At 36.9% G+C, this 24264-nt stretch overlaps 1 protein-coding gene across 6 annotated transcripts in view; it reads left to right on the forward strand.

Moving 5' to 3' along the window:
- The window catches only part of PTBP3 (polypyrimidine tract binding protein 3), a 104828-nt gene that overhangs the window by 30637 nt on the left and 49927 nt on the right, over window positions 1-24264 (forward strand). For 2 of the 6 annotated variants that reach the window (XM_066367446.1, XM_066367448.1), the window contains 3 exons: window positions 8139-8220; window positions 19168-19337; window positions 22483-22629. In XM_066367446.1, the coding sequence (XP_066223543.1) occupies window positions 8139-8220; window positions 19168-19337; window positions 22483-22629 (399 nt within the window). Of the gene's footprint in view, window positions 1-8138; window positions 8221-19167; window positions 19338-22482; window positions 22630-24264 lie in introns of those variants that run through there. The other 4 variants (XM_066367447.1, XM_066367449.1, XM_066367450.1 and 1 more) reach the window with 3 other exon arrangements.

Genomic DNA, 24264 nt, shown 5'->3' on the forward strand with positions numbered 1-24264 from the left:
TATGAAACGGAGAGTTTTCCTTTTATTTGGTGCAGATTTCACATTTCTATCATCTTTTGTTGCTTTCCTGTGACTGGTCAAAAGTGCACCATGACTTTACAGACACACTGTATATTTTATCTGCCCGACACCAACAGAGCTTCCTTTGACCTCTCTCCATAGAGTCAGGATTACTTTCCTGGCACTAATATTTGACAGCACTCATGGAGTATTGTCAACAGGGAAGGAAGTTCACCTGTGCTTTGGTGATGACATTTTTTTATTGAGGTGGCTCTTTTTTATAGGCATAATTGATGGGGTTTTTTTGTTTTGTTTTTTTTTTCCATTTTTCTGAAGCTGGAAACAGGGAGAGACAGTCAGACAGACTCCCGCATGCGCCCGACCGGGATCCACCCGGCACGCCCACCATGGGGCGACGCTCTGCCCACCAGGGGGCGATGCTCTGCCCATCCTGGGCGTCGCCATGTTGCGACCAGAGCCATTCTAGTGCCTGAGGCAGAGGCCACAGAGCCATCCCCAGCGCCCGGGCCATCTTTGCTCCAATGGAGCCTTGGCTGCGGGAGGGGAAGAGAGAGACAGAGAGGAAAGCGCAGCAGAGGGGTGGAGAAGCAAATGGGCGCTTCTCCTGTGTGCCCTGGCCGGAAATCGAACCCGGGTCCTCCGCACACTAGGCCGACGCTCTACCGCTGAGCCAACCGGCCAGGGCTCATAATTGATGGTTTTTGAGTCTGACCTTAGTCTTCAATCTCCAGGTGTGCAGAAAGCCTCTACCTAAAATCACATTGTTGGTCTTTTTGGTGTGGCCAGCCCACACCTTCAGACTGTGTGGTGATTCAAAGCCCCTAGATTTGGCCCTGGCCGGTTGGCTCAGTGATAGAGCATCAGCCTGGCGTGCAGGAGTCCCAGGTTCGATTCCCGGCCAGGGCACACAGGAGAAGCGCCCATCTGCTTCTCCACCCCTCCCCCTCTCCTTCCTCTCTGTCTCTCTCTTCCCCTCTGGTAGCCAAGGCTACACTGGAGCAAAGTTGGCCCGGGCGCTGAGGATGGCTCTGTGGCCTCTTCCTCAGGCGCTAGAATGGCTCTGGATGCAACAGAGCGACGCCCCAGATGAGCAGAGCATCGCCCCCTGGTGGTCATGCCGGGTGGATCCTGGTCGGGCGCATGCAGGAGTCTGACTGCCTCCCTGTTTCCAACTTCAGAAAAATACAAAAAAAAAAAGCCCCTAGATTTAAAAAAGGACACTTCTCAGGCACAACACTCCAGGGCTTTAGAGATTACCTCCCAAGAGAGCAAAATACCTCTCTTTGGGAAAGGTTAAATTCTTTCCTATGTAATCGGTGAGTCAAATTCTTGAGTAATATTAAAACGAGGTGGTGCCTGACCAGGCGGTGTTGCTGTGAATAGGCCATTGGATTGAGAGGCGGAGGACCCAAGTTCAAGACCCTGAGGTCGCCAGCTTGAGCCCAAGGTTGCTGGCTTGAGCAAGAGTTCACTTGGTCTGCTGTAGCCCACCCCACCCCGTCAAGGCACATATATGAGAAAGCAATCAATGAACAACTGAAGTGCCGCAGTGAAGAATTGATGCTTCTTACCTCTCCCCCTTTCTGTCTGCCCCTATCTGTTTTTCCCTCTAACTCTCTGTCTCTGTCAAAAGTAAATAAATAAATAAACTAAATAAAACAAGGTGGTATTGTGCCAATTCTAATGTTATTTGGAAGACCTCTATAGAAATAAAAATGTTTCTTAGTCACTTGTTAGTAGGCACTTGTAGTGTAATAGTAACTTGAAGTTACTCTACATTAATTAGGAATTTGAGATTTCTTGCAGTTTTACCTTCTACTCATAAAGGAAAAATTGCTGCCCTGGCTGGTTGGCTCAGTGGTAGAGTGTTGGTCTGGTATGTGGATGTCCCGGGTTCTATTCCTTGGCAGAGCACACAGAAGAAGGACCCATCTGCTTTTTCACTCCTCTCACTCTCACTTCTTTCTCTCTCTCTCTCTCTCTCTCTCTCTCTCTTTCTCCCCCATTCCCTCCAGCCACTCCTACTCCGCTTCTTGAACCATGCCTTGGTTGAAGTGAGTTGACCCTGGGTGCTGAGGGTGACACCATGGCCTCCGCCTCAGGTGCTAAAAAATGGCTCTGGTTACAATGGAGCAAGGACCCCAGATGAGCAGAGCATTGCTCCCTAGTGGACTTGCTGGGTGGATCCTGGTAGGGGCACATGCAGAAGCCTGTCTCTGCCTCCCCTCCTCTCACTAAAAAAAAAAAAAAGGTTTATTTCACTTTTGAATATTACATGGGTAGAATATAAGACACAGAAAATGCTGTATTCTAGAAGAATCAGTATAATTTAAGATATAGAAAAATTACAAGTAATACCAATATTTAATAATAGAATAGTTAAGTATGCCATTATAGATTTTTAAGAATATTAAAAGTAATTATGATGAAGACTAACAACATGGCAAAAGCTTATCAGTTTAAAAGGTTACAGAGAGCATAGATTCATAATATATCATAAAGGGTATTTTAAGACAAAAGTGAATTATCAGAGTGAAAATTATCTCTTTAACATTTTTATTTTGAAGCCCTGGCTGGTTGGCTCAGTGGTAGAGTGTCGGCCTGGTGTGCGGAAGTCCCGGGTTCGATTCCCGGCCAGGGCACACAGGAGAGGCACCTATCTGCTTCTCCACCCCTCCCCCTCTCCTTCCTCTCTGTTTCTCTCTTCCCCTCCCGCAGTCAAGGCTCCATTGGAGCAAAAGATAGCCTGGGCGCTGAGGATGGCTCCATGGCCTCTGCCTCAGGCGCTAGAGTGGCTCTGGTTGCAACAGAGCAATGCCCCAGATGGGCAGAGCATCGCCCCCTGGTGGGCGTGCCGGGTGGATCCCGGTCGGGCACATGCGGGAGTCTGTCTGACTGCCTCCCATTTCCAGCTTCAGAAAAATACAAAAAAAACCCCAAAAACAAAAAAAAACATTTTTATTTTGAGATAATTGAGTAAGTATACAAAGATACTTTTCAAAAGGGTGGTTATAGTGAATTTTTTTCTCTAAACAAATCCCGTCATTGTTCTGCAGGAAATACCCTAATTACCAGGCAGATGCGTAATTTATTCTTTCTCATTCTCAAAGGTTAATTATAAATAGGACTGCATTAATTTCCTCTAATTTTGTCACTTTGAGAATATTATTTAAATGCAATCATAAAGCATCTGAGTTTTTGTTTTAAGTATGTGCTTTTTTTAATTGTTCCGATAGGTGTGTAATAATAGAGGGATATCATGATCCTGATTTTTATTTGAAGTGATCTTTCTGTGGTTTTAATTTGCATATTCTTTATGACCAGTGATGTTGATCATCTTTTCATGTACTTATTGGCTATTTGTATATATTGGAGAAATGTCTGTTTAAATTTTTGTCTTTTTTGAAAAGTTAGGTTGTCTTTTTATTATTGAGTTATAAGAGTTTATATGTTCTACATACCAGTTTTTTGGGAAATACATGATTTGCAGATATTTTCTCGAATTCTCTGGTTTGTCTTTTTTCATTTCCTCCCTCCCTCCCTGCCTCCTTTTGTTTTATTTTTTTTTTTAATTGAGAAGCAGGGAGGCACCTGGCTGGGATCCACCAGTAAGCCCCTTATCAGGTGATGCTCTGTCCGTCTGGGGCCACTGTTTTGTTGTTCAGCAACAGAGCTATTTTAGTGCCTGAGGCGAGGCCATGGAGCCATCCTCAGGGCCTGGGGCCAACTCGCTCAACCATTCAAGCCATGCTGCAGGAGAGAAAGAGAGAGAGAGAGAAGCGGGAAGGAAAGGACTGGAGAAGCAAATGGGCACCTTTCCTGTGTGCCGTGACCCAAAATCGAACCTGGGACTTCCACAAGATAGGCCAACACTCTACCACCGAATCAACTGGCCAGGGCCTCATTTTCTTGATGGTATACTTTGGAGAACAATAGATTTTCGTTTTGATGAAATATAATGTATATTTTTTTGTCACTTGTGCTTTTAGCGTTAAGAAACCATTTTTTAACCCAAAACCATGAAGATTTACTCCTAAATTTCCTTCTAAGAGTTTTATAGTTTTACATTTAGTATATACCCTTTTCAAGTGAATTTTTGTAGATGGTGTGAGGAAAGGGTCCAGCTTCCATCTTTTGAATTTAGATGTATAGTTTAGATGTGTAATTTATTTTTTACTTGTTTTTGAACTCTATATAATGCAATGATACAGTGTGCGTTCTTTTGTGACTGACTTTATGTTTGTGAGATTTATTTATGTTATGTGGAGTAGTAATTCATTCTCATTGCTATAATCATTAAATGCATTTACAAAAATTGATTCATCTGTTTTATAGTTGATGGCATTTGGTTGTTTCTAGTTTGGCTAGTAGAAAAAATGCTGCTGAGAACATTCTTATATGTTTAAGTGCACATAGCACACGATCTCTTGAGTGTATCCATAAGAGTAGGACCCACAGGAATCCTAGGATATTCATACAATCAAATTTAGTATATTGGGTCATTTTTCTGAAGTTGTCTTAGTATACACATCCACTAGCATTATGTAAGAGTTCTATTACTTTACATTCTCATCCGCACTTGATATTTTGGTCTTTTTTTTTTGCTAGAGAGAGAGAGAGAAGAGAAGCATCAACTCATAGTTGGGTCACTTTAGTTGTTTATTGATTGCTTCTCATACATGCCTTGACCAGCGGGCTTCAGCTGAACCAGTGACCCATTGCTCAAGCCAGTGACCTTAGGCTCAAGCCAGCAACACTTGGGCTTAAACCATCAACTTTGGACTTCAAGCCAGTGATCATGGGATCATGTCTGTGATTCCACGCTCAAGCCAGATGAACCTCCGCTTAAGCCGACAACTTTGGGGTTTTGAACCTGGGACCTCAGTGTCCCGGGTCGATACTTAATATATTGTACCACCACTGGTCAGGCCATTTTGGTCTTTTTAAATATGCTGATATTTCATTGCAGTTTTCAGTTGCATTTCCCTGATGGCCAAAGAGGTTAAGCCTTTTTTCATATGTTTTTTGGATATGGTATTAGTCGAATTGATATGGCTGAGAAAAACCATTTACAGTATTTATTTAAAATGTTGATGGCACTTGCATAGGTATACATGTTATTTTTCTGGGAATCAGGCTGAAAGAGCAGCACCTATTTGGTTTATGTTCCTGTTTCAAAGGGAAAGAGGAAAAACTAGCAGAAACTGCTGAAATCTTTTGAAGATTCTGCTTGGATTTAATGTAGGTCATGTCCATTTGTATTCCATAGGCCAAAGCATATCATAAAATCATGCTCAATGTCAGTGGACTAGAGAGGTATCCTCCTCTCATAGGAGGCATTACAGGTCACATGGTCATAGATAGAGATGAATAATTTTGTGTGTGTGTGTGTGTTTTTCATTTTAGAGAGTGGGGTGGGGGGCAGGAGAGGAGGACAGGGGAGGAGCAGGAAGCATCAACTCCCATATGTGCCTTGACCTGACAAGCCAGGGTTTCAAACTGATGACCTCAGCGTTCCAGGTTGATGCTTTATCCACTGTGCCATCACAGGTCAGGGGGATGAATAGTTCTTTCGCAGAAAAAGCAGAGAGTACAAATGCTATGGAGCAGTAAAAAAAAATCTACCACCTTATTTATGAGGTGCTTTTTCAATTTTGTCATTTTCTGTTATTTTTTACTTTTTCTTATTTCTTGTAGGTCTTTTTCCAACTTTTTCTTAGTTCTGAATATAAAACTTATGTTGGTTTTATGTATTACAGATACACTCCCACTCTATAACTTACCTTTTTAATCTCCTAATGATGTATTTTGTTAAATAAATTTTTTTTAATTTAGATATACATGACATATATTAGTTTTAGGTGTACAACATAATGATTCAGTATTTGTATATATTAATGAAATTATGAATTTCAGAATTGTCTAGTTTATTGATATTTTTCTTTATAATTATTTTTGTTTCTTGTTTAATAAATCTTTCCCTACTCCAAGATTATGAAGATACTCTTTCAATATCTCTAGAGTCTTTATTGTTTTGCCTATATTTCAATCTGTAAACCACCAGGAAGTAATGATTAGTTGACATTTTAACATTCTCATTCAAGTCTAGAAAAGATAGGAAGTGATTTCTAAATGATTTCTGAGGTCAAATTAACTGTTTACATATAGAAACACTGATACTAAACTCAACATATGTGTAGAAGATACTGTATATCAATTAGTAACACATGGTTTTTGAAATTACTCGTATATAAAAACATTTTGGGCACTTTTAAATTTTTACTACATTTAAAACTGCAAAAATTTGGCCCTGGCCTGTTTTGCTCAGTGAATAGAGTATCGGCCCACCTTATGGACTTCTCGAGTTTGATCCCCAGTCAGGGCACACAAGAGAAGCAACCATCTGCTTCTCTCCCCCTTTTTTTTCCTCTTCCCCTCCCACAGCCAGTGGCTTGATTGGTTCAAGCATCATCCCTGGGCACTCAGCTTATTTAGTCTGAGTGCATCAGCCTCAGGTGTTAAAAATAGTAAGTTGATTTGAGCATCGACCCAGATGGAATTTAAATTTTTTCAATTTTATTTAATATTACAAACTTACTTAATTTCTTCCTCTTGTCCCAAGCTGTCTCTGTAAGCTTCTAGTGGAAGAACCAAAGTGAATAGTTTTTAGATGTGTAATATAGGAATTGTTTAAATAATTGCATTTCTATTAGGCAAACACATTGGTAGTTTGCCTGTCTTCAGCAAAGCCTGAAGTTGTTCCCTGCAGAAGTGGTAATTACACCTAAACATTAAATATCTGTCATAGCACTACTGCTACTCTAATATTTATAGGATAGTTTGGGGATTATCACCTAGTTGATCAAAATATTTGCTCTTAACAATTAACCAAGTTAAACAGTGACATTTTAAATGGGTTAGTTTTAATTTTGTACATGGTATTTATTGTCCTTTTTTTTTTCTTTTTTCTACAGGGACAGAGAGTGAGTCAGATAGAGGGATAGATAGGGACAGACAGACAGGAACGGAGAGAGATGAGAGCATCAATCATCAGTTTTTCGTTGCGACACCGTAGTTAGTTGTTCATTGATTGCTTTCTCATATGTGCCATGATCGCGGGCCTTCGGCAGACTGAGTAACCCCCTGCTCGAGCCAGTGACCTTGGGTCCATGCTAGTGAGCTTTTTGCTCAAGCCAGTTGAGCCCGCACTCAAGCTAGTGACCCCGGGGTCTCGCATCCCAGTCCGATGCTTTATCCACTGCGCCACCGCCTGGTCAGGCTTGTCCTTCTTAAATGTAAACTTAAATCTTGGTAATAGGTCTCTAAGTTACAATGAAAAAGCTTGTCTGATTTGTCTTTTGACATTGACCATTCACCTTTGGAATTATTCAAAACTCTCTCCTGAAAAATAGAGGAAATCACTTAAATAATGGTTGTTTAAGAAATAGTACACATTAAAGATTATTTTGGCCCTGGCCAGTTTGCTCAGTGGTAGAGCATCAGCCCAGCATGTGGATGTCCTGGGTTCGATTCTCAGTCAGGGCACACTGAGAAGTGACCATCTGCTTCTCCACCTCTCTCTCTCTCTGTCTCTCTCTCTCTCCCCTCCTCTCTCTTCCCTTCCCACAGTCATGGATCGATTGGAGCGATTTGGCTGTTCCAGGCGCTGAGGATGGCTCCATGGGCTCAACTTCAGGAGCTAAAAATAGCTCGGTTGTGAGCATGGCCCCAGATGGGCAGAGCATCAGCCTCAGAGGGAGGTTGCTGGTGCATCCCAGTAGAGGTGTATGCAGGAGTTTGTCTCTCTGTCTCCCTTTCTCTCACTTGGAAAAGAAGTAAAAATTAAAATTAAGACATTTTTATAAAGGGTGCAGGATCATGCTTCAATTATGTGATAACAGTTCTGTTTTTTGATAAGCAGCAGTCATGTGGATGTGCAGTAATTTTTCTTTACTATTAAAGTTCATTTCCAACCTTTAGCTTTTGATTCTTGAGGACTTCCCCTTAAATGCCTTGATATTCAGATGATATAATGTTGACTTTCATATTTTTAATAGTAAATATGGATCATCATTTGAGATTTGTTTTATTAACAGAATATTACTGGTTCTTTTCAGCGGGGATCTGATGAGCTTCTTTCTTCTGGCATCATTAACGGACCTTTTACCATGAACAGTTCTACTCCTGCAGGTGTGTATGGTGAGTTTTCATTTTTTCAAAATCTAAAATGTTTTGTTTACATTGGTTTTCAAAAAAATTTTTTTACAATGTTCTTATTTTGTTCATCTTATAAATATATAACTGTAGGTGCCCCATTCATTCATTTATTCATTCATTTATTCATTTGAGAGAGACAGGAAGGGAGAAAGATGAGAGCATCAACTCATAGTTGTATCACTTTAGTTGTTCATTGATCACCTCTCATATGTGCCTTGACCAAGGCAGTGGGGGGTGAGGCTCAAGCCAGCTACCTTGTGGTTTCAAATCTCAGCCCTGACTGGTTGGCTCCATGGTACAGAGTTGACCAGGCACGTGGAAGTCTCAGGTTCGATTCTTGGTCAGGGCATACGGGAGAAGCAAGCATCTGCTTCTCCACCCCTTTTATTTGATGTTCTGTGAACTACACAGTTGTGACAAAACTATCGATAAGTGGTGACCCTGAGCAATTGTATAAAAGAACTAGAATTAAACTCTTGTACAGGGTGGGGCAAAAGCAGGTTTATCGTTATTCATATGGAAAATAATACAGTAATAATTAATACAAGAATGCACTGTTCCATGTACTCACAATTGCAAACCAACTTTTGCCCCACCCTGTATTAAATGATGATGGATTTAGAATAGTAGAAGTATTAAAATTTTAAGATGACATGATTTTAATAAACTGAAACATAATTCACTCCCATAAGGTACCACACGATTTAAAATTTTTGTAATTTGGGGACTATAAAACAAGTTGGAGAAGTGAAAGGGTTTTGTACTGTAGTGGTAGCCGTTGTGATGGAGAAAATTAAAGAACTTACAGTATCTCCAATTGATAGTATTGGTGATTGATTACTGTTTGGTGATTAATGTTTGAATCAAAAATTTCATTGATGATTTCCAGGGTTTGGATTTGGGTAATTGAATAAATGGTGGTGCCACTCATTTATATGAAAAAATGCAGGAAAAACAGGATTGTACAGCATAGCAGGTTCATCTTTTTATATGTATATTGAATATATATAGTATTGAATGTGTGTGTGTGTGTATATATATATATATATATATATGGAGAGAGAGAGAGAGAGAGAGATGGAAGTGTCAGGTAGATAGTGGGTTATTCTGGTCTCAACATCATGAGAGAAATTTGGAAGTGAATATCATACACAGTTGACAGCTGTAGCCAAGAGAATAAAGAGTCTCAGAAAAAGTGAGATTTTTATCTACATGTTTTTGGAGTTATAGGGATTTAGGAATGAGTGGCCCTCACCTTCCAGACCCTGAGCGACAGGAGGTTTGGGAGAGTGAATAACCTTTATGTGAGGGCTCTATAAGAAGTGGACCAATTTCAGTTAAGGCAAAAGATGAAAGGAAAATTAAGTGAAGAGATTAAAAATATATGGGAATTAGGCCCTGGCCGAGTTGCTCAGTTGGTTAGTGCGTCATTCTGATATGCCATGATTGAGGGTTTGATCCTCAGGGCTCATATAAGAATCAACCAAAGAATTGATGTCTCTCTCCCTCCCCCTTCAATTTAAGAATAAAAAATAAATGGAAATGGGTCAACCATGGTACATTGCTCCAGAGGACTAAATGGAAAGATTGTGTAGGCCCGGCAGCAACAGGGGATTTGTTTGTGTAGAACTGTGGACAGTAATATGGGCATGAGACTAAAGCACTTTATCACACTTGAGCTGGCATCACAATTACCTGGAAAGCTGGTTAAATAAAGCATGGTTACTGAGTCCCATCACTAGAATTTCTAATTTAGTAGATCAAGGGTGATGGGTCCTGAGAATTTGCATTTCTACAAATTCCCAGGTAAAGGTGACACTGCCATTTGAGGAACCATACTGGATAATGGAAATGCTAGAATATGAAGTTCTTAAACCTGATTATCCTTTTGATCTGGTGGGCTTTTTAAGAAAATATACTAATCTTACTATCCAGAGTTATAGTACCTGTATGGTGGGTTCATGTGTTTGTCCTTATTTTAAAAAGCGAGGTTAGTTTGTTTGCTCATGTTTACAGAGGGGATGGATAACCAGAAGGACTTACATCTTGGTTGATTGATTTTTTAGGAAAAGAAAGAAGTATGAAGTCTGAGTTTGCACAGGCAGCAGCAGTTTATTGTTTTGTTTTTATGTTTTGAATTTCTTCTTGTATCCCATTTCCTTTCTAAGTTCAATATTTCTCTTCCTGAAGCACATCCTCCTTAGTAGCCATTTAGCAAAGCTCTGTAAATGGTAACCTTTCACACTGACTAGAAGTGTCTATTTCACTATAGCTGTTGAATAATAGCCATTTAGAATGCTAAATTGATAGTTATTTTCTCTCAGCACTTTGAATGTACTGTTTTAATATATATTTTGGCTTCTGTTTTGAGTCTATTGTCAGCCTAGATTATTACTTTGTAGACACTATTCTCTATAGTTCTTCTTAATATTATTTTCTTTATTTTTCTTCTGTGGTTTCATTAACTACTGCTCACAAAAATTAGAGGATATTTTATTGCTTTGTATTCAATTTTTGTGAGCAGTATATGTATAAATCATAGGTTCTCAACCTGGATGCTCACTAAAATATAGCTTTGAAGAAAATACAGAGCCTCAACTTATCCCAACCGATTCCAAAATCTCAGGGTGGAGGGTGGGGTCTAGGCACTGTTTGTTGTTTTTAAAGCTTCTTAGGTGATGTATCTAAACTGTTGCAGCCAGGGTTGAGAGCAATTGCCAGAGACTTTTATTTATCCTGCTTAGGAGGGACTCAACTCTCCACAGAATAGCATCCGTCTGAAACTCCACTTATATCATAAATTGTTAATTCTAAATTAATTTAACTTGCAAAGTTCTTTCTCCATGTGTAAACGGGAAAATGACAGATGTTAATATGTTGACTCCATTAATAAAGTTATGTAAGTTTTATCATCATCTGCTAACACTAGAAAATCAATAATTATCTAATAATGGTTCAGTATATAGTGAATCCTTTTGATAGAATTCCAGTAAAGCCTTTGCAATGTCATTCTATCAAAAGTGAAATATCTGACACTTAAGAAAATTTGGTGTAAGTAGTTCAGCATTAAAGATAGAACTTTTTTGGAGTTAATACACATGTAAATTTTGGTGCAGCACAGTAGCATGATAAAAACACGATTGGAAGGAATTAGGAGCTATCAGCTACTTGTGTCCTGTTACATGTGATTTATATATTATTAAATGAGACCATGACAAAAACTAGAAGTTAAGAAACATTGAATTCTACTATGCCTATTTTAGCTTATTTCAGTGCTACTAGTAGTAATTTTTCAGAAGTGAAGATGTTAAACTGTACAGAATGCTGAAACAGTGGTGGCACATTGTGACAGTCTAGGGCGGGTTTCCCAAACTACGGCCAGGCCGCATGCGGACCCCTGAGGCCATTTAACCGGCCCCCGCAGCACTTCCGAAAGGGGCACCTCTTTCATTGGTGGTCAGTGAGAGGAGCATAGTTCCCATTGAAATACTGGTCAGTTTGTTGATTTAAATTTACTTGTTCTTTATTTTAAATATTGTATTTGTTTCCATTTTGTTTTTTAACTTTAAAATAAGATATGTGCAGTGTGCATAGGGATTTGTTCATAGTTTTTTTTATAGTCTGGCCCTCCCACGGTCTGAGGGACAGTGAACTGGCCCCCTGTGTAAAAAGTTTGGGAACCCCTGGTCTAGGGCATAGTGGGATATACAGTAATTCTATTAGGTATTAGTTATTCATATTTCTTTTAAAATATCTTTTAGCTTCTTATAGATATCCTCTGTATGAATTTTAAATTATTTCAACTAGTTCTAAAATAATTTCTCGTTCCACAATATTTTGCCACAGAACCTTAGAAATTCTGATTAGAATTATATTACATTTATATGTTAATGTGAAATGTAGATCTTTTTTGTGGTATTGTTTTCTCATCTGGGAGCATGACATGTTTTTAGGTCTTATTTATGTCTTTTGATAATTACAAAACTGTTTTACACTTTATAAATTGTGTGCTTTTCTTCTTAAATTTAATAGTAGAAAATTTTCCAGAGTCTGTTTCTTATGTACTGCACTACTTTTCTTTCTATTTTCTTGAGTAAGAGAACTTGAATTTTATTTGGGCATATTGCTACCAAGTTTAAATGACTGTTTTTCCAGTCTTCCTTATAGCAAGATGTGGTCATGTGATTGAGTCCTGGATAATGAAATATAAATGGAGATGTTACTTCTTGGGCATCTCTACATGGGTACACTTTTTCCTCTTTTATCCTGCTACCTCTAGGAATTCCACCTTCCATCTTAGATAAATAGAGTGAGGGTTGTAACCTAACAGAGGGACAACTAGAGCCTAAATCACTGATAATATTGTAGGTGTTTTGTCTTGTTTTTTGGTTTTTTAAAAGAGAGAGACAGGAAGGGAGAGAGAAAAGAGGAGGAGAGATGAAAAGCATCAACTTGTAATTGCTTCACTTTAGCTCTTTATGGATTGCTTCTCCTCTGTGCCTTGACCAGGCTGCTCAAGTCAGCAACCTTGGGATCATTTAGATGATGCTGCACTCAAGCTGGCAAACCTACATTCAAGCCAACAAGCCCGCACTCTAGCTGGCAATGTCGGGGATTCAAACTGGGCCCTCAGTATCTTGGGTTGATGCTCTATCCACTGTGTTGCCACCACCAGTCAGGCATCACTGATAACTTTGTATGTCACCATTCCAAATCTGGAATGTCTACTTTTGACTTTTACATGAGTGAGAAATTAACCTTTTTTCTTAGGTAGCTGTTATTTCAAATATTATTATTAGCATTACTATAATCTCAGAAAATCAAACAAATGAGGTGAGCCCTATAATTATTGTGGCATTTTTCCTAGACTGTGTAAGGAAACCACAGGCAAACACGGCAGAACTGAAGAGTCAGAGACCCGAGTTTGGGAAGGCTGAGGCAGCTGGGAGGTATGAGGGCAGAGGCAGGAGAGAAGGGAGCTCTGTGAGAAAAGTGCTCCAAAAAGCTGCCCTTGAGTTTATTGCTGAATAGTAACCCACACATCCATACCAGTAGGGGTACACCAGCTCTGGCAGAAAGGCCACTTTAAACCTACCCTAATAACGTTGAAAACAAGCTCTGAAAGAATTACCCAATCTAAAAGTAACTTAACTATTTTTCAGAAAAGAATCTGGCACCTCAAAGGAATAAAACAAATTATAGTGCTTACAGTGTTGAGCATTCAATCAGAAATTATCAAATATGTAAAGAAGCACAAAATTATATTCTGTAATCAAGAGAAAAATCAGTCTACAGAAACAGATATAGAAAATAACAGAAGATGAGATTAGCAGATTTAGTCTTTGAAATAGTTATTAAAAGTATGTGCAAGGATTTAAAGTAAAATATTAGCATAAAAAGGAGAAAAATGAAAGATAACATCAAATAAGTATTCTAAAAATAAAAATTTAACTTCTGAAACCAATACCTGGTATAGCATTAATAGCACATTATATTCTACAGAAGAAGTGATCAGTGAATTTGAAGACAGCAATAGAAACTAAAATACAGAAAAGAAAGAAAAGACTGAAAAAGAAATGAAAGAGCCTCAGTAACCTTTAGGACACTATCAAGTAAGGGATCTACCCAAATTGAAGTCCCAGAGAAAAAGATGGGGGTAGGGAAGCAGAAATATATCTGAAGAAATAATGACTAAAAATACACCAAAATGGTGGAGACTATAAAAACCTACATATCCAAAAAGTTCAGTGAACCCACAAGCAGAATAAACACACCAAAAATCACACCAAGTCTCATCATAATCAAATTTCTGAAAACCAGGAATGCAGAGCGAATCTTAAAACTAGCCAGAGGGGAAAAGTCACTTTTTATTCAGAGGAAGAACACCAAGAGACTTTCTTGCCCCAAACTGAGCAAGCCAGAAGACAATAGAGTAATATCTTTGAAATGTTGAAAATAATCAAACTGGAATTCTATGTCTGTTTTTAAAAGCCTCCTTTGAGGCACACAGAGCTTGAGAGCATTGTAGCTATTTCATTTTATGAAATGGTAAAGGTAAGTCTTCAGACTTGAGGAAAATGATACCAGGTGGCAACTTGAGTCTGCAGAAGTGAATATATGGCTGGCTGTCTCCCTCTCCCTCCCTCACTTTCTTTCTGTCTTTCCCCCCCCTCCTTTTTTTTTGTTGTAGTTAATGAAAAAAATTTTTAGTTAATTAATTTAGAGGGAGTGAGAGGGAGACGGGGTGGGGGTGGGGGGGAGCAGGAAGCACCAACTCCCATATGTGCCCTGATCAGGCCAGCACAGAGGTTCCCAACCAGTGACCTCAGTGTTCCAAATCCACACTATATCCACTGCGCCACCACAGGTCAGGCATTGTTATTAATTTAAAAGATAATTGAGGGAGTATTCTGGGACAACACCAGGAATCTTTCTACCTAGACAACAGTTGCATTGCCAGAATCTATAACTAATTTAGAACTCTTGAGTATGTTGAAGGCTTGCAAGTGACAGGTAAAAACTTGGAAGGTAAACTATGGTTAATTTTCATTCCTTAGCCCAGTAGTAGCTACCTATCCCTCACCCCCATTACATGGCAGGCAGCTGTGTCCCAGTTCCAGAAACAGCTTACAGCCAATTTATAGGAGCTGGGGTGAGCAAAAAGGATCTTGTCCTTTAACTTTTGGGGATCTGTGCTCTGATAGGTAATTGCTTCATCTGATCACATACTCTATCCACTGAGTCACCTGGCCAGGGCAGGGTTGAATTTTAAAAAGATCCATATTTAGCCTGACCAAGCAGTGGCGCAGTGGATAGAGCGTCGGACTGGGACGTGGCGGACCCAGGTTCAAACCCCGAGGTTGCCGGCTTAAGCACAGGCTCATCCAGTTTGAGTGCGTGGTTGCTGGCTTGAGGGAAGGATCATAGACATAACCCATTGTCTCTGGCTTGAGCAAGGGGTCACTCGCTCTGCTGTAGCCCCCCAGTCAAGGCACATAAGACAAAGCAATCAATGAACAACTAAGGAGCCACAACGAAGAATTGATGCTTCTCCTTTCTCTGCCTTCCTTTCTGTCTCTGTCCCTCTCTCTGACTCTCTATCTCTGTTAAAAAAAAAAAAATCGTATTTATAGGATAGTTTACCTGGTAGATTCCTCCAACTTTGAGATGAGAGTATATAAATTTAAAAAGCCTGTTCCACTTACTTGTTTGGAACATGACTAATATGTAATAGGCATTTGGTAGTTTTCAATATATTCAATAAAATACAAGATTTATATAAGCTAAGTATTTTGAATACTTATTTTTATAATAAAAACTTTGGAAAGTCTATAGTATATCCTTTTATAGAAAGAAGAATTCTTTAAAGTTATGTGTTCAATGCAGTAGAATTTCCTGTTTCCAGGTGACTTATATTTTATTATGGCTGTATGATTGCTTGAATAAATTTTCTACCTTCAGGTGATTGTATTTTTCATACCTTTAGATATAATTTTTAGATCATCTATATAAGTAGTTCATAGATTTTTGGATTTCATAAAATAATAAAATTTTCAATTAATTTTGCAAAGTAAGGATATCAAGAGGAAAAGTAACTGTCGCCTATAATCATTATTTTAACACCAAAAATGCAGAAAAAGCATAGTTTCCAGGTAAATGGTTCTTAAAATTCAGACATATATTATTGATCTTTATGTACTAGGCATTACACCTGTTGTTTAAATGTTACTTAATTTTCAAAGTAACCCTGTTATACTCATTTTACAGGAAAAGAATCTGAGGCTCAGTAGTCAGGTAACTTGCCCAGACAGGATGTCTGATGTCATAGCCCATGGCCGTAATGTATCTCAATCACTTTTATAATAAACAGCTGAAATGGTGATTTATAATTGCACAATTTTTTGATAAAAATTTGTCCCCATGGGTCTTTATTTGATAGTGCAACATAAGTTCAAATAGCTTGTAGTATTCATTTTTTTTCTCACATATATAGTTTTACAAAGATTATGAATCTTTGTGAATCTGTTGAAGAAATAACCTTAATGTTCTTTAATTTATTTTGGAACAGTCTGGGTAAACTGATAAAATATTCTTGCTTTTAAAACATTTTCCCAATCTTTAACACCTTTTTCTGGTTAAGAAAGCTCAAGGTGGCGGTCTTTTTGTCTAGCCATTTAGATTTACAGGGAAGATGCAAAAAGGTACTGCATACTTGGTTCACTCCTATCCAGGATGTGATGTTCAGTATTTTTATCTAGTGACACTGTCATAATAATCCATATAAGTTTGCACATACTTGGAATATTTATAATGTCAGTGTCAACTTGCTTACTTTTTTCTAGGAATGGTAAGACAAATGCTTTGAGGTTTTTGTGCTTTAAAAAAAACTACTTTTAAATTTTCGTTTGCATAATGCTTTTTTTACTTGTTAGCCATGTACAAAAAGAAATCATCTCTCAATGTCTCTTTACCTGTTAGCAGATTTAACTGCATATTATATTTTTTTGTGTCAACTCAATGGGGCAGTGCAAATGAAAACAGTGAAAATTCAAAATAATGGAGATTTTAGGTATATATATATAGTTGCAAGCTTGTCGGTTCTTAGAACAGGATAATGACATGATATGCTGTTTTAGTTAGGTCAATAATATTGTTGGATCTGAGTCAGATTGAGGGGGAGTGAGACTAGAGGAAGGGAGAGTAGATGGGAATAAGATAATATAGGTGAGGTTGGTGACATTGAAATGGAGATGAAAATGTAATCAGTTATTTTGGAGGGGAAAAATGAATAGTAATAGTTCGTGGTGATTAATGAAAAAGGAGAGCTCTTGCTTCCCAGATTAATTTCCAGTAAGTATTTAATTGACTATTACTTTCAACAGTCTGGCCTAATCATTTGCTATATACAGGCACAGAATTGTAAGAATTGATAATCTATGGCTCCATGTAAGATGCTGCCTGTATTCATGAACATAGTGAATTTGGGGGAAAGTGCTGGTTTGAGTATTAACGTCATCTATTCACCTGTGAGCAAATTGAGTTCCATGCCTCACAAATGAGTATAAAATATTACCATATAATTTTAATGTGGTCCTTGTTTGTTTATTTAGGAACCCAGATATCTGGTTGTAAAGTTCCATTGGTATTTCAAAAATGGTAATTTTATATTTTTTCCCAATAGGACGGAGTGTGGTATTTAGTATTAAAAAAAAAAAAGCCCACTCTAATGAAAATTTTGGCTTTCAGATAATTTGCATTCAGTTTGTACGGTGCTGTTTCTGAGGGGAAAATATTTCTGGACCTTAGGTACATATATTTGAATATTTGTTACAGGCTTGCCAGTTCTCATTATTGTCACTGTTAAAATAATGGCATTTGAATAAAATTTATCTTTGAACTGAGCTAATGGATTTTTTATTTTACAACAGTGGTTCTCAAACTTTAGGTTGCATCAGAATCATTTGGAAGATTTCTTAAAACACAGATTGCTGGGTCCCTCCCCTAGTTTCTGATTCAGTATATCTGGGGTGGAACTGAAAATTTGCATTTTCAACAAGGTGATCTTGTTTATATTAAGAACTACCACTATATAATAAGAAATAAGAACATCCTAGGAAACCACAAGTTAGCTTAAAAAAAAAAGTTTAAAAAAATAGATTATGTCTGACCTGTGGTGGCGCAGTGGGTAAAAGCGTCGACCTGGAATGCTAAGGTCGCCAGTTCGAAACCCCAGGCTTGCCTGGTCAAGGCACATATGGGAGTTGATGCTTCCTGCTCCTCCCTCTGTTCTATCTCTTTCCTCTCTCTGTCTCTTTCTCTCTCTAAAAAAATGAATAAATAAAAATGTGAAAAATAAAAAGATTGGGAAAAAAAAAACACCTCATTTAAAAAAAAATAGATTTGGCCCTAGCCAGTAGCTCAGTGGATAGAGCTTTGGCCTGATGTATGGATGTCCCAGGTTTGATTCCTGGTCAGGGTACACAAGAGAAGCTACCATCTGCTTCTCTCTCCCCTCTCCCCCACTCTGTCCCTTCTCTCCCTCTTCCCTTCCTATAGCCAGTGACTTGATTGCTTCAAGTATGGCCCCGGGTGCTAAGGATGGCTCAGTTGGAGCTCATCAGCCTCAGGTACTAAAAATAGTTCCGTACTCGATCATCACCCCTGATGGAGTTGCCAGGTGGATCCCAGTCAGGCTGCATGCAGGAGTCTACCTAACTATCTCCCCTTCTCTCACCTAAAAAAAAAAAATTGGTTAATAAAAAATATATAACCCCTAAGAAATAAACTTAATTTTCATAAACATACAGCTCAAATTTAAGTCCCCTTAAGAGGTGATAAATATAAAATTTTTATTATAGTCTTCCCTAAAAGTTATTCTCATTTATTTAGCAGTAGAACAAATTAGAAAAATATATTTAAAAATACATTAAAGACATAAATGTTCTCTATTCACAACAAACAGTTGACTAGGAGTATTTGGTGCCTCTTAAATATGTAATTAATTTACCCAGTAATCTTGAAGTTCAATTCATGCTTAAAACATTTTAAATTTTAATACTTGTGAAAAAAATAAAAAAACCTCTTCAGTAAAAGGTGGATGGCTCTGGCAGGATAGCTTGATTGGAGCATTGTCCCTATTTGTAAAAGTTGCTGGTTCAATCCGCGGTTAGTGCACGGACAGAAACACTGTTGTCCCTCCCTCCCTCCCTCCCCTTCCTCTCACTATAAAATGAATAAGGAATTCTAAAAAAAAAAAGATAGAGAGATGGATGGTTTTGCTTTATATGGTCTCCTCTCCCCCATCAAACTCATAATTCTCTAAATTTCAAAACCTGAAACTTTGGGAGGATCAAATGTAACAGTATGGTTAATGTAGTATGTCAACCCAAATTAGTTTCAGTAATTTTTTTAAAATCTTATTTTTTTTAGCTAATGGGAATGACAACAAGAAATTTAAAGGAGATAGACCTCCCTGTTTGCCTTCTCGTGTTCTCCATCTTCGCAAAATTCCAAGTGATGTCACCGAAGCAGAGGTCATATCATTAGGTCTACCATTTGGCAAAGTAACTAATCTTTTGATGTTGAAAGGAAAAAGCCAGGTATGTAATATTTTAAAATTGACCCATAGTGACATATCTAGGTGTCAGTGTTAAAGATGATTTTGATTTTCTTGACTCTTCTGTATTATCTAAATTTCATTCTATTTACATGAAGTAGTTTCTAAATTATAAAAAAAAAATTTGTGACAGGAAGCAGCACAGATATTAATACAGGAAACAGGATTATCTATTCTTCATTGACTGGTCTTTTTCCTCCTTAATATAAAAACTTTATATTTTTAATTATAAAATGATGTATGATAATCCTTTGATTATCAGGAAACTCTGACAGAGAAGGAGAGAGGATATATTTTAATTATACCTTATTTAGCAATTACAGAACATACAAGTTTTTCAAAATCTACATAGAAATGTTTAGTATATTTTAGTTGTAGAATTAATATGTAGCTTCTTAATGGTTTGAAAGAGACTGTCAAGACATTCTTCATTTAAAAAGTTAATAGGTTTTTCTTAAGATGAATAAGGGAACTTGATTTTGTGGTGATCATTACAAAAATATAATACTTATATTGATTTGAGTAATTGCATACTTTTTTGTTTCAACTCCGACCCCAGTGGGATGAGTGTTTTAGTTCTTTCTAGTTTCCTGAAAAGCTTTTACACTGAGCATTACTGCAAAGACAACATATCTAGGCCCTAAACATTGTATAGTACATTGTGGTAAGTTTCTATGTGTCTTACACTTTTCGTAAATAATAACTTTAAGAAGCACATTTTAAGTATATTTATAAATAAATTTATTAACATTAGACTTGCTAGAGACTGGATGATGATGTCTGGTTCAGGTCCATATCTTTAGTAAACTGTAAACTAACATCCTGTTTAATGTGGATGAAGTTATTAAGATCTGCAGAAGTTAAATAATTTATCTTGGTATTTAGCCCTTGTTGTGTCTACAGACTTTCATCTCTTGGAGATTGTACAGGTACTTAGAATTTTAACACAGTGCCTCTTGAGAACAGTAGGTTTGCATGGTTTGAAAAGAGCCAAAATGGTCATGTCTAATGGTTATGAGATGTCTAACAGCCATGTATCGTGTATATCATGTGTCAGTAGTGTATCTTATATGTATATCTTATATGTAGAATGGCTGTGAGAGGCAGCAACCCAACATCATACTTTCCTTTATTTCAACTATTGGTTCTGGGTTTATATCTATTATTAGTGCTAATTGACTGTAATGTTGATTGCTTGTCTTTAGATCTTAAGTTCTGTTTGAAAAATATCTTGTTAGTAATATACTTCAGCAAGAGAGTGTAGTGTGAGTCACTAGATCTACTTTTAGGCATAACCTTTCCCATGGTACTTGGAGGTAGAGCGTTGAGGACGCAATGGGGATTATTTTCACTAGCCTTTCTGTAGGTAGTGACTTGATTTTCTTTCCACCCATATTATGAAAATTGATCCTTTTGACTGGATACCTGAGAAAAACAAAACCTTTACTGGATGCCATGTGGGAAAATTACTTTTACATTTGAATTCTTAGGTTGTATATGCTCTCAGTAAAAACTTACTGTACATGACAAGAATCATGTACTATTCCAAATACTGTACATTGCTTAAGTTTTCCTTTGTGTGACTGATGTTAAATATTTAGTTCTTAACATGTAATAAAGATTTTGCAGAAAGAGACCCTTTCCCTATATATAGTGAATATTTTTGAAATACAATGTAGTTTTTTTGTTGAAAAGATGATTAAAAACAAGGTAGGAAATGTTGCCATAGCTATTTTTACCTTGATCATTTTTATCCTTTTTTAGAAATATTAGAAGAAATATATATTACTGATAAAATTGTATAGTGGATTTAAAGTGTATCATGGACATTTGTAGCTTTTAGATGGTATTAATGACTCAAAGTCTGTTTTGTTTCTTGAACATAGAGAAATATTATTTATTGTGGATCAATTGATATTTGATCTACTGTTGTGTGACTAACACTACTTAATAGAATGTTTTTAACTAAAAACTAATAGTTTTTAGTTAATTTAATCGATTTAGTTGTAAGATTTGATTAATTCAGTTAAGCATCATATTTAATATTTGTTAAGTTAATACTTCTTTGCCTGGAGTATTTGCCAAATGGAAACACTCACCAAGTAAGGTAACGATAAAGAAAGTTCAGTTTATACGTAGATACTTGCCCAGTGCCTGTGGTCAATAAATTTTGTTGTTAAATGCATATTTTATAAATAAATTGTAAATGTTTTATATGTAATTTGAATTGGTCACTATGTGCTTGCTAATTAAATGTTCTATTGTAAAAAAAAAAAAATGAAGTGTCTGGAAATTGGTGTTCATTTGATTTGGTTCAGGGATTCTTCCTGCATTTTAAATTTAAGATGTTCTTAAGGTGGTTTTGAGGGTTTTGAGTGGTAGTATATGTCTATATTTTCCTAACCATTAAGATAGGTGGCAAAACCTTGAAGCTCTATAAATATCCTATTCCTGTCACAGAAGTTACAGGAGTCCTGACAGCTAGAAGAAGCCATATATAGAATAAGATATAAATACCAAGGTGCATCTTCCATCTTAGCTGCTCCTATGTTACTCTGCAAATATTTGGTATTAGTACAATGATTATAGATATCAAAAATTGTCACTTGAGTGACTCCAGTCAATATTGACTCAATATAAGAAGTTCTCCCATTAATCTAATTTGAACAGTTGAGCCTCTGCACTGAATGCTTTGTTTAATTGTACTCATAAACAGCTGTTTTATGAAAAAGTAAAGAAGAACAAATCTTTATGCCCCATTTCTGTTTGAGAATGTTTTAAGAACTATTAAATCACAACTCCTGAAAGCATTCATTTACGGTGGTGATGCACACATTTATTTTTGCCTTTTTAATTATTTCTAGATTTAGCAGAAACATAAATAAGGAGAAACCAAAAGCTGCATAAAATCATTTCATCAGCTGGCAATTTCTGAACCCCAGCTTTTTAGATATGTTCTCAATTAATATCAGTAATACATATTGAAGTAAAAAAATTTTTATCCCTTTGGGAGCAGTATTATTTAGGTTGAGAATGCATGACTTTAGAGCAAGCTAGAATGAAAAAATAATTCTTAGCTGTCCTTTAAAAATAAGAACTTTCACTTTACCTTCTTGTGTTTATTGCAGGCTTTCTTAGAGATGGCTTCTGAGGAAGCTGCTATTACTATGGTGAATTATTACACTCCTGTTACTCCTCACCTTCGAAGCCAGCCTATTTTTATTCAGTATTCCAATCACAGAGAACTTAAGACTGACAATCTACCTAATCAAGCTGTAAGTATTAAAGGCATTTAAAAAAATAGTTATAAGAACATATGGTATGATGGCTTAAAATTAATTTTCTGTATTTCAGAGGAGGAAAGGATTTTTTTTGTTTGCTTGTTTTCATCTTAAGATGCTTTATTACTAAAGATTGTATGTAAATCTTACCTGAAAGCTTAAATATAAGAAAGTAAAGCCATTTAGAAATACGTTTGAAGTTGTGTTAAAAATGGCAAGATAGTTTTCTCTTGAAACTATTTTCATGATAAAAAAAGAAAAATACATCAGTTGTTTTATATGTATATATCATCTTAAAACCTCAGCTTTAAAAAGAACTTTAGAAGTCAATCCTTTTTTTACAGAGTATATAATAATGTCATTAAGTTGTTGAGTGATGATTTGCCTGACCAGGCAGTGTCCCAGTGGATAGAGCATCAGACTGGGACATGGAGGACCCAGGTTTGAAACCCCAAGGTCGCCAGCTTGAGTGTGGACTCATCTGACTTAAGCGTGGGCTCACCAGCTTGAGAACAGGGTCACTGGCTTGAGCCCAGGGATGCTGGCTTGAGCAAGGGGTCACTTGCTCTGTTGTAGCCCCCCAGTCAAGGCACATATGAGAGTAATCAGTGAACAACTTAAGTTGCCACAACAAAGAACTGATGTTTCTCATCTCTCTCTCTCTTCCTGTCTGCCTATCCCTAACTGTCTTTCTAACTCTCTGTCTCTGTCACACACACATAAAATAGTTGAATGATGCTTCTATTATGATGTTAAGTAACTGAACTTAAGATGTTAAGTAGAATTTATATAGATATGTTTATTGATTAATAACTTCAAGCTGAATGTAGAGTGTTGCATACCAACATTTCCTACCTGTGTTCCTGTTTTTATTTTGGTGTAGTTCATGTTGACTCTTCGTGTCTTTCCAGATTGATTTTTAAGTATTTTAAAAAGTAATTTGAAGTTACTTAAGGATAGGAAAAGTTTATCCACAAAACAAGGACATTTTAAGAAAGATTTTTTTTTTATTATGTTAAGAACATGTTTGAACCCTATACTTTTGCTCTAAGCAAAAGAACTCCTCCAGCTCTTTGATTCTGTGTTGAAAGCTATTTATAATGTAAGCTGCTGAATTTAAATTATAGTTTTCCACATTATTAAAAAGTTACATTTCCTGTCTGTAATTCCTAATTTGTTCTAAAAGATATTAATGTCATATAACTATATAAGCTTAAGAATAAATGAAACATTAAATATTTTTAAACAGTGTAGTCTTTTTTAAACAAAAAATTGCCTTATAAATTATAAAAAGGATACATACTCATGGTAAGACATTCAATCAATTCAGAAAAGCAAAATAAAACAAAAAAGCAACTTAGTTACCCCAAGATAATTAATTAACTAATTTTCTGTTAACATTTTGTGTATGCCCTTTCTCTGTTCAGGTGTGTTATTGTCTTTGTGTATAATTTTATACCAGTTCTTAATGTTTTGAAAGCTATTATCTTTCACTGTGTTATATCATAAACATTGTTTCATGAGAATAGAGAATTACTTAATAATTTTTAAATGACTGCATAACACACACTTCTGTAGGACAGCCATAAGTTACCCAGTTTCTTTATAATAGACATTGAGATTGTTTCC

Source organism: Saccopteryx leptura, chromosome 2 (genome assembly GCF_036850995.1).
Source record: "Saccopteryx leptura isolate mSacLep1 chromosome 2, mSacLep1_pri_phased_curated, whole genome shotgun sequence".
Taxonomy (NCBI): Eukaryota; Metazoa; Chordata; class Mammalia; order Chiroptera; family Emballonuridae; genus Saccopteryx; species Saccopteryx leptura.